This window comes from Brassica rapa, chromosome A01 (genome assembly GCF_000309985.2).
Source record: "Brassica rapa cultivar Chiifu-401-42 chromosome A01, CAAS_Brap_v3.01, whole genome shotgun sequence".
NCBI lineage: Eukaryota > Viridiplantae > Streptophyta > Magnoliopsida > Brassicales > Brassicaceae > Brassica > Brassica rapa.
In genome coordinates this window covers 10,520,862-10,535,490 of record NC_024795.2, presented here as the reverse complement: position 1 = coordinate 10,535,490, position 14,629 = coordinate 10,520,862, and the positions used below count along the sequence as shown (strand labels likewise).

Sequence of the window (14,629 nt, the reverse complement as noted above, 5' to 3'; positions counted from 1 at the left end):
CACATACTCTAACATATATGATAAGATCACATTAAACCACAGATATTAAGAGCAGTAAGCAAGAACATCGAGCTCGAGAATCTGTTGAGCAATATGGAAATGGAGTATCAAACGTGGCAGAGATGGCTCGTGAGAACTAAGCAATGGTTGCAACACTCAACTCACGGTTGGAGTCTTTATTTTTTTTAGGTGTAGTTTTCTTTTTAATTTGGTTTAGTGTAAATCGACTTAGAATTGTGGTGGTTTGACTTTATTTTTAATTTCTGATTTAGTTTTGTAAATCGAAATTTATTTGTAAACCAATTTTAATTTATAAAATAATATTTATTTTATTTTTAATTATAAAACAATTTCCGGTTTAAATTTCAATTATTTTATTTTATTTTAAATTAGAATTATTATTATTTATTGTAGAATGACCTATCATAGTACAAAAGTAGTGTTATAATTAAATTAATAATAACATTCAAATATTACTATCATATCTACATATTTCGTGCCGTTTAAAAAAATGTTATCATAGAGAACCTATAATGGCTACCGATAACATAGCATTTATGAATTCGTTATGAAACACCTACTATAACATATTTTCCGCGTTAAGAATATACATATTTCTTGTAGTGTATGGTAGTGGTGGTTTCTCACCTTTGCTCTTTTTCTTTGGTTTTCGTCTCCAAACGAAAGCAACTCCTCTGTTTCGGCTCGGCTCCTAGAATTGGCGGTTTAGCCGATATAGCCTCTCTTCAGTTTGCCTCCGGTGAGCTTGTTTGGCAAATGATCTTCTATTTTGTTCTGTTGTTTGTCGTTTACTAGGGTTAGAGTTGGATCGGTTTTTGTAAATTGGTTAATGGGTTCGGTTTTTTTTAATTCATTTTCTCAGCTGTTATAATAAAAATAAAAAACCTCAATTTTTTTTTTGGTAAGAAAAAAAACCTCAATTTTTAAAATATGAAAGCTTTTTTGGTTAAAAAACACAATAAAATTGTTTCCAATCAAGCCGAAAGTGTACGTGGAACTGTGTAGGATCGAACCTGTATCATTAACGGAGGGAAAACGGCATATTCATGCCCGAACTAGGGGTTGCTGAGAGAATACATACCTCAACTTTTACTGCAAGTCGAAACATACCTACACTAATCAAAAATTTAAAATTCATGCCTGAACTATGGGTTGATAAAAAAATACATATCCCAACTCTTATTGCATGCCAAAACATACCTTAACTAATCAAAAATTTGAAATTTATGCCTAGTCTTTAGAAGTCAACGCTAATTTCAATCTATACTATTATTTTTGAAATAATTTTATAGCAACGGAGCTCTCACGTTAAAAAACAGAGTGGCTAAAGTTTATGTTATCCTTAATGAATTTTTATATATATTCTATTATATAATAATAAAAAAATTATATTAAAAATCTTATATATTTTTAAAAAATTATGATGATTCTTATATATTGTGTTGTTATCTTAAAATAATAGTTTACTATTGTAAAAGTAAAAAAAATTAAGAGACATGATTTTTGCAATATTATATTTTCTTAAAAATATATGATAATTCTTATATATTGTGTTGTTATCTTGAAATAATATTTTACTATTTTGAAAGTTAAAATTTAAGATAAAATAATATCTAAGTAAATATTAATGGAGCAATATATTTGTATAAGGATATTTTCTAAGAAGTGATTTTAAGATATATTTGTATATATAAGAATTATCTTTTTTTTTAAATATAATATTGTAAAAAATAACTTCTTTTAATTTTTTTACTTTTATAATAGTAAAATATTATTTTAAGATAACAACATAATATATAAGAATCATCATAATTATTTTTAAAAAATATATAAGATTTTTAAAATAAAATTCATTTTATTTAAAAATTCATTAAGGGTAACATAGAATTTAGTCAATCTAATTTTTAACGTGAGAGCTCTGTTGCGAAAAATTACTTCGCAAATAAAATTCATTTTATTATATAATAGAATATATATAAAAATTTATTAGGGGTAACATAGATTTTAGCTACTCTAATTTTTAACGGGAGAGCTCCGTTGCGAAAATTTACTTCGCAAATAATAGTATAGATTGAAATTGGCGTTGACTTCTAAAGACTAGGCATAAATTTCAAATTTTTGATTAGTTAAGGTATGTTTTGGCATGCAATAAGAGTTGGGGTATGTATTTTTTTATCGATCCATAATTCAGGCATGAATTTTAAATTGTTGATTAGTGTAGGTATGTTTTGACTTGCAGTAAAAGTTGAGGTATGTATTTTCTCAACAATCCCTAGTTCGGGCATGAATAAGCCGTTTTCCCCATTAACGGAGGCCATGCTTTAGTCATTACGCAGTACTATTATTAAATGGGCAAAACACGAAATAGGATTAAAAAAGAAGAAGAGAGGCTCATGATGGGGAATGGTCATGGACTATCCTGTTTTTAGGGACGAACAAGCAGTATCGTATGATTGTCATGACTTCTTCTGTCAGCGCGTGAACCGACAATTCGACACTAGCGTGTGTGAACGTCACGTGGTTCGAGGCCTCTCACTGGCTCATATCATGTTGGGTCCACGTGACTTTCTTTTTTATTTCTTCTTCTCTTCCCCTTTTTCCGCTTAATGTGATACCAGTACTAGATATCTGATGTTCTATTTATAAATTACATTACACCTTTCTTTTTTTTTTTTTTCCGTCAAGATTTTATTATTAGAAATTAAGAGTCCAAGCCCAGCAATTACAAAGGCAAAAGCCCAAACGATATAACACATAAGGCCCAAACAACACATGGCCAACTACTACCAACTACAAGGGCCTACGCCCCAAACAGATAGAGGCCCGGACGACTTAAACAGACCCGCATCAAGGAGGCCCAAACACGTGATGAGATCTTCCTCCTCGGGGACGACACGCGTCCCATCCGCCTCAACCTGACCGAGTGCTCACTGAAGCGCCGCCGGCACCATCCATCGCACCCTAGTAACGCCGGAGCTCGATTCACTCGCGAGCCTCCACCGAACCACCTTTTTTTGTCCCCGCTTTATCTTCTCCATGGATCGCCTTCTCGATCTATTCAAGAGTTCCTCCAAAAGATCAAAGCCATGAACCACATAACCTCAGAACCAAACCCGACCCAAAATCGGACCACAAACCCTAGTCTACGACGGACATAAAACACCTAGAGCCGAAAACGCCGAGCTATAGAAGCCTTGGCACCCCGGAAACAAAGCCGGCGAAAGAGGAGCTGAGGAAGCCTCCTCCTCCCGGAAGCAAGAGCCGGCGGCGACAGAGCTTATTGAGCCTCTGTCTCCCGGAAACGAAACTGAAACTACCGGACAACTTCACCACACCATCCTCTCCACACTACCGCGCCTTAACACCAGAAACAGAGCCACCGTTGAGATCGTTACCTCCCGGAGATGAACGACGATATATGGCCTGGACTAGGGCTCAGACAAGACGATCTGAGAGAGGAGACGACGGAGAAGCAAAAGGGACAACTTAAACGGAAGGACTACGGTCTCCGGCGACGGCACGCGCGCTGACGCGCCGGCCGTCCGCCGGAACCAAAAGCGGATCTACTTTCTCTCTCTCTTTCTCTCTCTATTCGTCTTTTAAAAGAAAAGATATCAATATTACATTACACCTTTCTATAATATATTTTTTACAATAAATACAATTCTAATGTTTTCTTTTTTGAATTTTTTTTTTAATGTTTACTCCTGTTTTTCTAAGAATGTCCCCATTGTTTTCTGCATCCTCACGTGAACTCCACCTCTATTTTTTTGATTCTTTCTAAACAATTTTTCTAACTAAAATCCAGTCATTTTAAGATCTACAACTCTGAATCAAACAGAGAAATACTGAGTAACATGTAGTTTCCGTAAATCAGTAAATATAATTAAAAGTAATAATAGGCAACTATGGTTTCCATTTCCACTAGAGAAGATGACACAAGTGGAAAAAACAACCTCAGAGCTTATGGGTTTGATTGGTTAAGTCTGTAGCTTTTATTTTTTTACTATAGAATTTAAGCTGTATAATTTTATTGTGGCTGTAGAATTTTCGGTTTGCTTTCTTAAAAGAAAATCTAATTAATAAACATTAATTATATGTTATAAAACTCACAGAACTCTTAAAATTTTCTAAAGTTTCGTTTCTAAACTGTTGATAAAGTGTTGTCTACAGCAAAAATAAATAAAGAAAAGAAATTCAGCTGTAGGTTTTAAAAAAATAAAGCAAAGTTTGATTGACAAATTTTTATGGCTGTGAAATATTTGTAGCTGTCTACAGAACCTAGAGCAGCTACCAATCATCCTCTATCTTTTATTGGTTAACATGCAAGTATTGCAATTTCTATTAGGGTGGACGAGTTATTTTTCCACAATAACTCGTCAATCAAACTTTGTCTTCCACAATAACTCGTCAATCAAACTTTCTCCACAATAACTATCAAATAGCATTATATGTCTTCCAAATTATGACTCCGTTCTATTTATCTCCGAATATAAAATTGTGACTTTATTTCCCCAAATATGTCGGTTTTGTCAAACCTAATTAAAAATCTTAAATTCAGAATAGTAAACCAAACAGAACCAAATCTTACCCTAGATAAAATAAAACCTGACCAGATATAAAACCCAACCCAAAAATACATTTTTAGTAAATCCCACAAAACTAAAATCGCCAAAACAATTTATTTGAAATTACTAAGAACCCTAAAACCCTTTCTTTGTGTTAAAACAATATTCATGACTCAACAATGAACAGTATTCGAAAGTGACGATGAAAAGTAACACGAATTGGTTGCTTTCCAAACGAAAATAATATGATGAACAGTGCTTATAAATGAAACAATTCATATCTCTGTTTTTTTTTTTTCTGTTTTTGATCAATAGACGTGTATAGTCTAGACCTTTTTTTTAATTGGCGAAGATGTTTTGTTTCTGAAAAAAGTTTCAAGCTTTATCTGCTATAGACTCTTCACACAATAACAATTAAAATATTACAATGGCAATTGATATTTGGTTGCTTTCCAAACGAAAGAGATTTTTTTTATGACTCCAAACAAAAGAGATGATGAACAATAAATGGATTTATGGGTTTTTCAACCAAATATGAGTTTAGTTTCAGTCTCAAGTCAAGAGTGACATGATGTTTGGTCTAGGTTTTTTGGGTTTTTCAAAGAAACTAAACTCATATCTAAACTCATATTTGGTTTAAAACAAACCTTAAATCATATCTACCCTGCACGAGGAAGAAGAAACAAAATCATTTAATGGATTTGTTTAATTTTTAAACACAAATTTGGTTATATTAATGAATTTGTTTGTGATAGAACAATTAAATTAGTTGGTCATCGTTTAATAATTTAATTGGGCCTGGTTCTAAATCGGGTGGTTTTTTGGTTTTATATAAAATTTTGGGTTTTAATCGGGTTTAAATTTGGTTAAGTACGGTTTGAAATGATTTACAGTTTGGTTTAAACCAATATGCCAATTTAAACTATCTTCTATGGGCACTTTGATTTCGAACTTTATATACGTGGGGATATAAGTATGAAAATTTAACAAAGATTGAAACTTTATATTCAGGGATAAATAGAACGAGATCGTAGTTTGGGAGACATCTGATGCTATATGATAGTTTGAGGAAATCTCGTCGGCCCTTCATATTACAAGAGAGAAATGAGGTTCGCACTCTTTGAATCGTACCACATCGGTTCAAACACGAGTTGACAACTGCTTTCAATCACTCTTGGAAGAGAAAATTTGAGTACGTCCATGTCCATGTATGTAGCTATGGGAGTGGCCGCTAAACAGGAATGTCTGAGCAACCTTGAAATGAGTAGATAACATCATTTTCTTATGAATGAAACTAACATGAATAAATCAAACAAACTTAAGAGCAAAACAAATTGAAACAAATATACATTTAGGGTTTGTATATTGATTATGTGAATATATAAATTTATAATATTTTAGACTCAGATTTATGGCAGTTTCAAAATCCGTCTTTTTTTATTACTAATACACAGAGATTTAAGACAATTCTAGGATTAACACATCCAAACTCTATTATTATTCGCCTCAGCAAATCGAGTATATTGGTACGTAGAGATTTAATACATTTCTTGAATTAACATATAACTATATTAATAATTGCTTTCAACTATCTTTGGAATAGAAAATTTGAGTGTACGACCATGTCCATGTAGCTATGAGAGTGATCATTATATGGGAATGCATGAACAACCTTGAAATGAATAGTTAGCATCATTCTGCTATGAACGAACGAGAACTAACTTGAAGAAAGCAAATAAATTAAAGAGTAAAATTAGCGAATTGAAGCAAATACTCGTTTATTATTTGTATATTGATTAATTAGGTATGAATAAATTTACAATTTTTTAGATCCATATTTGTAGAAATCTTAAAACCTGATTTTATTAACTAGCCTTTTTACTGGTATAATTTTTTTTAAGATACTTCTAGAATTAACACATCCAGAATCTATTATTGTATGCCTCAACAAATGGAGAACCTTACTTGGACATTAAACCTTACAGAGCGGACTTAAGACTTTTTGTTGCTTCAGAGTATTGATTTATCAGTTAGAGAATCCCTGGTTAGAACCTTACTTGGACATTAAACTTAAACTGGATAAGAACTTAAAATGAATCAAACCGGACCGGTCGCCTATGGCTCGGTCGTGTGAGGTCCAAGTCGGACGAGTGTCCGGGATCGGGTCTTACATTTTTCATTTTAACCATAATAATTTGACATGTCCGAATGAAATTGCTCTATTTTGTGACAAAAATTCAAAACGGTTTAGAAATATTTGTTATTCTTTTAAATAATCTCTTACAGAATTGGTTATGCATGGGTATTTGGATATATGCTTCGGTACAAGTCATATTCCGGATATCTAGTTTTGAGTATTGAAATTAGGCTCCTTTAGGGTATTATAAATTTTTTTGATGGGTTTCGAGTCGGACCTTCTCAAGTCCGGTTGGATTCGGTTCTGATGTATAAGCATTTAGATTTTTTCTTCAAATAACCAATGTATTCAAAATGGATTCGGTTATTTTGTATTAAAAATAAAAGTAACCAAAAGTAATCATATTATTCGGTTCGATTCGCGTTCGATTATGATGTATCTAAAATTATTCAAATAACGAATATGCGATTAGTTATATGGTGACACATATAAAATATATAATACTAGTTATGAAAAATAAATATCAATTTATAAAAAAAAATTCAACATCCGCACAAATATGCGGTCAATCTTTAGATTTATTTTTAAATATAAGCCGCAACATTTTTTCAAAAGTGGAAAGTATATCTACCTATTGTTAAATATAAAAATAATTTGGGTTTAATTTGAGAAGCAAATATGTACTTATTATAATGTATCTTATTATAATGTTATTGAAAATGTATCTTACAATTCATTGTCATATTATTACAAATGTTATCATACAATGGCATTGTCAAATTTGTCATCATTTTTTTTGTTTATGTAATGGATAGCCTATAAAAAGCCATCATGTTTTTATGGGGCAAACATTATTTTGTTGAATGATTATTGGCCTTCAGAATGTAGAATCATCCATCTTGTCGATGGAAATTAACATCAACAAGGAAATAAATAGATCTAAAATCAAATATTGATACCTAAAACAATTTGTGTTCACAAAAACAGAATCCTAAACATGCCACAATTATGTGTTTATCAAATACAAGATCTTATCTAAACCACACACTTCTGTGGTGGTTGTCTTCAAAAAAATTTAATTGAGCATCAAATATGCAGATTTTGTCGAATCATTAAATTTATTTAAGAGGTGAACAATTTGTTGGTGAAAATATTCGCAAATTTAGATCGCTAGGAAATCGATATAATAAAGATTTGTCCATTCACCGTGTATCCATAGTAAATTGAATATGTAGGTGTAACAAATTCATATCTTTGGTCCAAAACTTTAACCGAAACATTCAAAATTCAAATAGATTTTTTCAAATATTAAAATCAGTTTTGCTACGAGCAAAAAAACCTAATTAATAAAAAATTTGAAATAAAAATATGGCAAACAAGTTTTATTTCTGTCTCTCATGCCAAAAATACAATTTTTTTGTCCTCCACGTAAACAAAATTTTATTCCGTATTTATTAGTAATAATAAAGGCTAATTTTAAAATCTTTATTTAACACTAAACGAAAATGTTATTTTCGTTATTTTTAATGTTATTTTTCTCAAACAAGAAAAAAACGTTTATTTACTTAAACACACATCTTTCCCAAGAATTTTTTTAAAAAATTGAAGCTTCTTTTCAAAATCTGGCTCGTATGTGACCATTGTAGTTGCACATACAAAAAACGACTATGAAATGGACCCACATTGATTATGAAAATCATATCGACGAAAAGATATGTGTGTCTGATTCCAATCATATCGATCCAATTCATATTTGATGGTTGTCATAGCATATAGCTGGATTAAGTGGGGGCCAACATTGAAAACGTTTCTGAACCGTATGATTTCTTCTCGACTTTTATTTCTCGGTGTCCAATCGTGACCGTCCAATTCTTTTTCAGTTTTTATGATCCATCTCTTCTTTTAGCTTGTCATTGGGACCCTCACTGTTAATGCTGAATTGATTTACCTTTAAGGATTTTAAGGGAAGAAAAATCTTGGTGCAACTAATTAAGGGAACCTATTTTGACGTTGATTAGTCGACCTCTATGACTATGATAACAAAATATAACTGTGCCATTATAAAATTGTTAAAAAGATTTTAAATACTTGTATAATTTCACAAGTAACAACTTCATTTTAAAATGATTTTTCATTACGGCGTCTAACCATGGTCAATATACAGTGCAATAGTAAAATTTGATTTGAGATTTGAGACCACGTTTAATATTAATGTTATAATAAATTGCTACATTTAAAATAAAATATTTCAGTTTTCAATACAATATGTATTGAAAAATTATTTTAATTTTCGTTTGTATTTAAAATCTTAACATTTTATATTTTTAGTTAATCCGTTACTTTTTATAAAATGAGTTGATGACATAGATTTTGATATAAACATGAAAGTGACGTTGTTATATAAATTAAAACAAAAATAAGCATAAATAAAAAATTACTAAAAGTAAATAGTTAGTATTATATTTGTAAAATAGTTTAAAAGTAATTTTCAAATATAAATAGATTATTTTATCTGCATATTTTGATAAATAATTTCTTGGATTTCAACCACAAATACTTGTTTTTAATTAATTAAGATCATGACTACCACATAGACAAACATTTATGGCATATGATGACTCTCTCATCATCACCAACATCATTATATTTATCAATAAGGCTTACCATTATTTTATTTCGTAGTCTAGAGTACTGTTTTGGTCATTAAGTAGTTCAACGACAAAATTCATGCGGTCGACTCATGCGTTAGAACAGAAAATCTGAAAGAGGTTTGAATTCATTACTTTCTTTTCTCACAAAAGAAGTTTGAATTCAATGCAACCGTTTTATTTGGCTTTCATTAGTTAACTTGATAAGTAATGCTTAAAAAAAGTTTCGTAAGATTATAAACAAAACAAAAAGTGAAAAAGTAAAGGTTTAAAAGAGTGCAACAAGCGTGACTCTTGGCCTTTTAAGGCCATTAAGATGGGGTAATCATTTTTATACTCTTTTATTCGACAATAGCAATCAACATCATAGATTTGCATTATCATTTCTACTTAAGACATGGAGTAGTATTCTCTTAAAATACAGTCAAATCGTGCAAAAACTTAATAAATACCTAGAAAATTATTAAAATTTGACTAGTGTATATGGTAATTCTGTAAGGTTGTTGCATAGTATCTTGAAAATATAATGTCCAATTACTTTTCAAAGATATTTGTATAACTTTTTTTTTGACTAGTTCAAATTCACTCACGACGTAACAATTTAATCATTTTGAAAATTATAACAGTTGGGTGGATTAAAAAGAGAAGGAAATACCTGTACCGCAGTTCAAAAATTGTAAATAAAACATTTATTATTAGTAGATTTTGTTCTCGTGATATTTGTTTGTATATTAATCAAGAGGAAGATATGTCCGTCCATTCTAAAGTCATGAATATCCTAAAAATTAGTGATGGTTTGATATAACCTTTGACTAAGAATGTTAATGTATCTTTGACATAATCATTACTAGTGTGACTATATTTTATCATATTTCTTAGATTTGATCATTTGCTTCGGTTGAGAGAGTTACAAGAGGGGGACAAAGAAGCAAAGTTTGTGATTATAAAATTATTTTCATGAACTTAAAGTTTTAATAATTAATTCTACTTAAATAATAATTGTTTTGCCCCCAGCTAGTCACACACTCATGATTGAATTTTTTTAATATTTTTATTTATAAAAAAATAACATCATTCTCTCTCTCTACCTCTCTATATTAATCATTCCCTTCCTCACTTCTCATTTCATCATTTCTTCTCTCTCTCTCTCTCTCTCAAAAGAAAGCAGAAAACTTTAGTGCAAAAGAAGACCCTAAGAAAAGTCTTCTTTTTTTCTTTCTGAAAAGATGATGTTTGAGAAAGACGATCTGGGTCTGAGCTTAGGCTTGAATCTTCCCAAGAAACAAATGAATCTCAAATCTAACCCATCTGTTTCTCTTACTCCATCTTCTTCTTCTTTTGGATTACTTCGAAGATCTTCCTTCAACGAGAGTTTTAATTCTTCAGGTACGTTATAGCTTTCCATATATATATGTTCCTCTGTTTTATTTTTTCCCGAGAAAAAGAAAAATATATTTTCCGGGAAAACTATTCAAAGGTCTCACCTTTTTAATCTGATGCATGCAGTTCCATACTCAGATTCGAGTCGTGTAGAAACAAGAACCTTCATCCGTGGAATCGACGTGAACCAACCACCTTCTACGGCGGAATACGGCGACAAAGACGCCGGAGTATCTTCTCCGAACAGCACAGTCTCGAGCTCCACCGGTAAAAGGAGCGAGAGAGAAGAGGACACAGATCCGCAAGGCTCAAGAGGTATCAGTGACGATGAAGACGGTGATAACTCGAGGAAGAAGCTTAGACTCTCCAAAGATCAGTCTGCTATTCTCGAAGAGACCTTCAAGGATCACAGCACTCTCAACCCGAAGCAGAAGCAAGCTTTGGCTAAGCAATTAGGATTAAGAGCAAGACAAGTGGAAGTTTGGTTTCAGAACAGACGAGCAAGGTAAGGAAACACAACACTTAGAAAGACCATATAGATCTTTCTTTTAATTTTGGTTTACTTATAAGGGGGTATTTTGGTAATTTGAACAGGACAAAGCTGAAGCAGACGGAGGTTGACTGCGAGTTCTTACGGCGATGCTGCGAGAATCTAACGGAAGAGAACCGTCGGCTACAGAAAGAGGTAACGGAGCTGAGGTCGCTTAAGCTCTCTCCTCAGTTCTACATGCACATGAACCCACCCACCACACTGACCATGTGCCCTTCATGTGAACACGTGTCGGTCCCACCACCACCACCTCAAGTTGCTGCGTCCGGACACCACCAGAGGTCGCTGCCGGTCAATCCATGGGCTCCTGCTACGAGGGTTTCTCACGGCTTGACGTTTGACGCGTTTCGTCCTCGGTCCTAGTCTCTCTCTCTAGTTTTGCAACCAAAAGGCATTCCGGTCATTTTACTCAGTTTCTTGGGGACCAGATGCATGTAGTTGTTGTCAACAAGTAGTATGTACTATTTTTAGAAAAAATACATTAATATTTTCTCCCTTAAATCATCATGTTGATGCTAACAAGTAACAACAGATGTTTACAATTACAGCCAATTATTCGATATTTATTACTTGAAACAGTTTTTTTTATTTGGTGGGGGAGGCGGTTATTGCAATTATTAATTTCGACAAATATATTGAGTAATTTTTCCTTGTAAGAATAATATCTAGCTTTAACTTTTAAGTTAACTAGCGTCTTGCGACAAACCAAGACGTGCGATTGATTAGTGATTGTTTAAATATCAAATAGTGAGCTAAAGATAGTTCAAATTTCTAATAGTCTTATCAGCAAATTTTTATTTGTAAGTGATTAAAATGAGAAAAGTGGTACTATATAATTATTTAGTTTGGGACCACATATACTGGTGTTTTTGTTACAACATACCCCTGAAGAGGACATTACCAAATTGTTGTTGATCCCAAAAAAAACACATGGTCATTCTCATACCACTTGTTGTTCTAGAAATGGGTATGCACCGGACCTAGGCCTTAATGATGAACATGAAGGATGAGCAAATGGGCCATTAGGTGCTCCCGAGATGCAAAAGAGACGTCAAATGATTTGGAGAAAAAGCATTTCCAGAGACTTTGGACTTGCTTGAGAGGCAATTGCTCTGGTTTGGGCCAATGCTGGGCTTGATATTTTGGGTTTCTCAGAAGTTATGTTCTGAAAGTGATTCGACCATCTTGATGCAATCAGTTAAAATCCCCACGACAAGAATGATCTAGACTAGACTGCACATCCATATCCAAGTTATCTTGAACAAACAAAGGAGTTTGCTACAACCATCCTTCCAATTTCGGGGATGCCAAGCAAACAAGTATGCTGACACCATTACTAAACAAGCAACTAGGTTTGTTGTAGTTTATCATGCTGTTCTTTAAATTCCAATTTTGGATAAGACCAGTTGTGAAGACAGATAATCAAAACATTATTCTTGGTAGTGAAATATATAATATGTATAATCGTATGACAGTATGTATAACCAATTTGAGTTCTAATCTCATAAATCTCAATTCCAATTCCTATCTTTCTGCCTAAACATATATAAGTAGACCTCCTCTTGATGATGAGGACCAGAGTAAATTGAAAACATTATTTATCGTCTGTTATCCAAACATATTTAATACATTCTACTTTGAAGAATTAGCAGAGATCTTATTAGTAGACCTCTTGATGGATTCGATTCTTTGCAACCTAATCTGTTCTCTGAATTTTGCAATGAACTCATCAGCCTTCTTGTCCACGTCACTGTTGTTACCACAAGCTCCTTCATCTTTTTCTATCTTCTTCTCCTCGACCTCGCTGTGTTCATCATCCTCCGATTCGTCACCTGCCTTGCTCCCCAAGAAACCTCTTCCATCATTATTCTTCTCCGTGTCTTCTTCTCTAGTAACCCTATGTTCCTTCGATTCAGCGATGGGATCAGACCACCACACCTTTTTAGGAGAGTTTCTTTTCATCTTTTGCTCCGAAGATTTTCTCCGTTCGCTGCTTGCTCTGAGTTTCGTCGGAGGCGACTTGTAGTAGTCCATCGGAGGTGGTGGTGGCGGAGGCGGCGGAGGATGAAACTCACCGCCTGGAAACTTCTTCTTCTGAACTGATGATTCTCTAGACTCCATCCTGTTAACTCCAAAAGAATTTTCCTTTCTCGAAGCCGAGTTGTAAAACGCCGGCAACGGCGGCGGAGGCGGAGGAGAAGGAGGTGATGATGGTGATGGGCGAAACCTCTGCTTCCTCACGGTGTCTTCATCCGTTTCCACACCGGACTCAGTTGTGAGCTTAGGTAAAGGTCGCGAAGAAGATGAAGATGACGTCAGATTCGCCGGAGTCTTGATCAACGGCTGAGATTCAACCGTAGCTATGGACGTCTGAGATTCAACCTCCGTTGACGATGATGATCGGGACCTCCATGGAATAGGAGAAGGAAGCACATCGCTGTTATCATCATCACCGAGACTCTTGAGCAGCTCTCTCTTCGATCTCACTTTCTCCCATGGGCCGCCGGAGTCATCAGGAACACGAGAATAGTTCAAGCTACGAACAGGCAAAAGCAGAGGCTTCTCTCTGACCCCTGAACCAACTCGATCAACGAACCGAGTCTTGTTCTCTCTGGAAAGAACAACCTCGGGACTTTTCATGTGGTACTTGTTCCTCCATGTCTGAATCTTACGGGGATCGCCGGAGGATTCATCGGACGGATCAGATTCACTCTCGTGACCCACGTTGAAAACAGAGGATACTTCAAGAAGCTTAGGAACGTAGGCATGCGGATTAGTATTGTTATGATCAGGTTTGTGGTCGTTATTGCTTGATCCACCTCCGTCGTAGTTCCGGCGGCTGAAGAGACCGTAAGAGACGGCGAGTCCCACGAAAACAAGGTGGAGAAGCTCGAGGAGTCTGGTTTGGTTAGCGAGCTCCGGTGTCTGAGAAAGGAAGACAGGTACGATGGAGCAGAACACGGCGAGGATAAGGGCTTTGAAGAGGAATCGAGAGTAGAATTTTCTAGGGTTTTGATCTTCTTTGTTACCCAATTGGGTTGTCTTCTTGGAGCTTCTTCTTTCCACCATTGGTGAGAGAAAGTTGGTGTTTGTCCTAAAGGTTCTTTATTTGGGGATGAAAAAATGATTTGGAAAGAAGAGAAAGACAAGTTAGTGGAGAAATGCTAAGACTTAGAGGTTAAGTTCTGTTTTCTTTTTGGGTTTGAAATATAATGTAAGAATAGGAAAGGCATTGAAGAGAACAAAATATGAAATCCAAGTTGATGTGTGAATTCACTACCAACTTTTTTTTTTTTTTGTTTCTTATACTCCCTCTGTTTTTTTT

At 33.9% G+C, this 14,629-nt stretch overlaps 2 protein-coding genes and 1 long non-coding RNA gene across 3 annotated transcripts; 1 reads left to right on the top strand and 2 right to left on the bottom strand.

Annotated features, from left to right (window-relative positions):
• Positions 1-216: 216 nt before the first annotated feature.
• Positions 217-10,240, bottom strand: LOC117133527. Its single transcript, XR_004457395.1, has 2 exons — positions 3,653-10,240; positions 217-2,679 (listed from the first exon to the last, which is right to left on the bottom strand). It is a non-coding gene; the product is annotated as an uncharacterized LOC117133527 (long non-coding RNA).
• Positions 10,241-10,493: 253 nt separating this feature from the next.
• On the top strand, positions 10,494-11,892 carry LOC103869156 (homeobox-leucine zipper protein HAT4). The gene is made up of 3 exons (XM_009147220.3): positions 10,494-10,760; positions 10,881-11,259; positions 11,349-11,892. The coding sequence occupies exons 1-3, from the start codon at positions 10,601-10,603 to the stop codon at positions 11,665-11,667; spliced, it is 858 nt and encodes a 285-aa protein (XP_009145468.1). The 5' UTR covers positions 10,494-10,600; the 3' UTR covers positions 11,668-11,892.
• Positions 11,893-12,801: 909 nt separating this feature from the next.
• Positions 12,802-14,595, bottom strand: LOC103869146 (uncharacterized protein DDB_G0284459). The gene has a single exon (XM_009147209.3). The coding sequence runs from the start codon at positions 14,371-14,373 to the stop codon at positions 12,937-12,939; it is 1,437 nt and encodes a 478-aa protein (XP_009145457.2). The 5' UTR covers positions 14,374-14,595; the 3' UTR covers positions 12,802-12,936.
• Between the last annotated feature and the right edge of the window lie 34 nt (positions 14,596-14,629).

Bases quoted from the DNA above. Each gene is read 5' to 3' on its own strand.
- LOC103869156 (XM_009147220.3), top strand. From the start codon at position 10,601: ATGATGTTTGAGAAAGACGATCTGGGTCTGAGCTTAGGCTTGAATCTT. The intron at 10,761-10,880 runs GTACGTTATAGC...TGATGCATGCAG, and splicing joins CGAGAGTTTTAATTCTTCAG to TTCCATACTCAGATTCGAGT. The intron at 11,260-11,348 runs GTAAGGAAACAC...TAATTTGAACAG, and splicing joins TTTCAGAACAGACGAGCAAG to GACAAAGCTGAAGCAGACGG.
- LOC103869146 (XM_009147209.3), bottom strand. From the start codon at position 14,373: ATGGTGGAAAGAAGAAGCTCCAAGAAGACAACCCAATTGGGTAACAAA.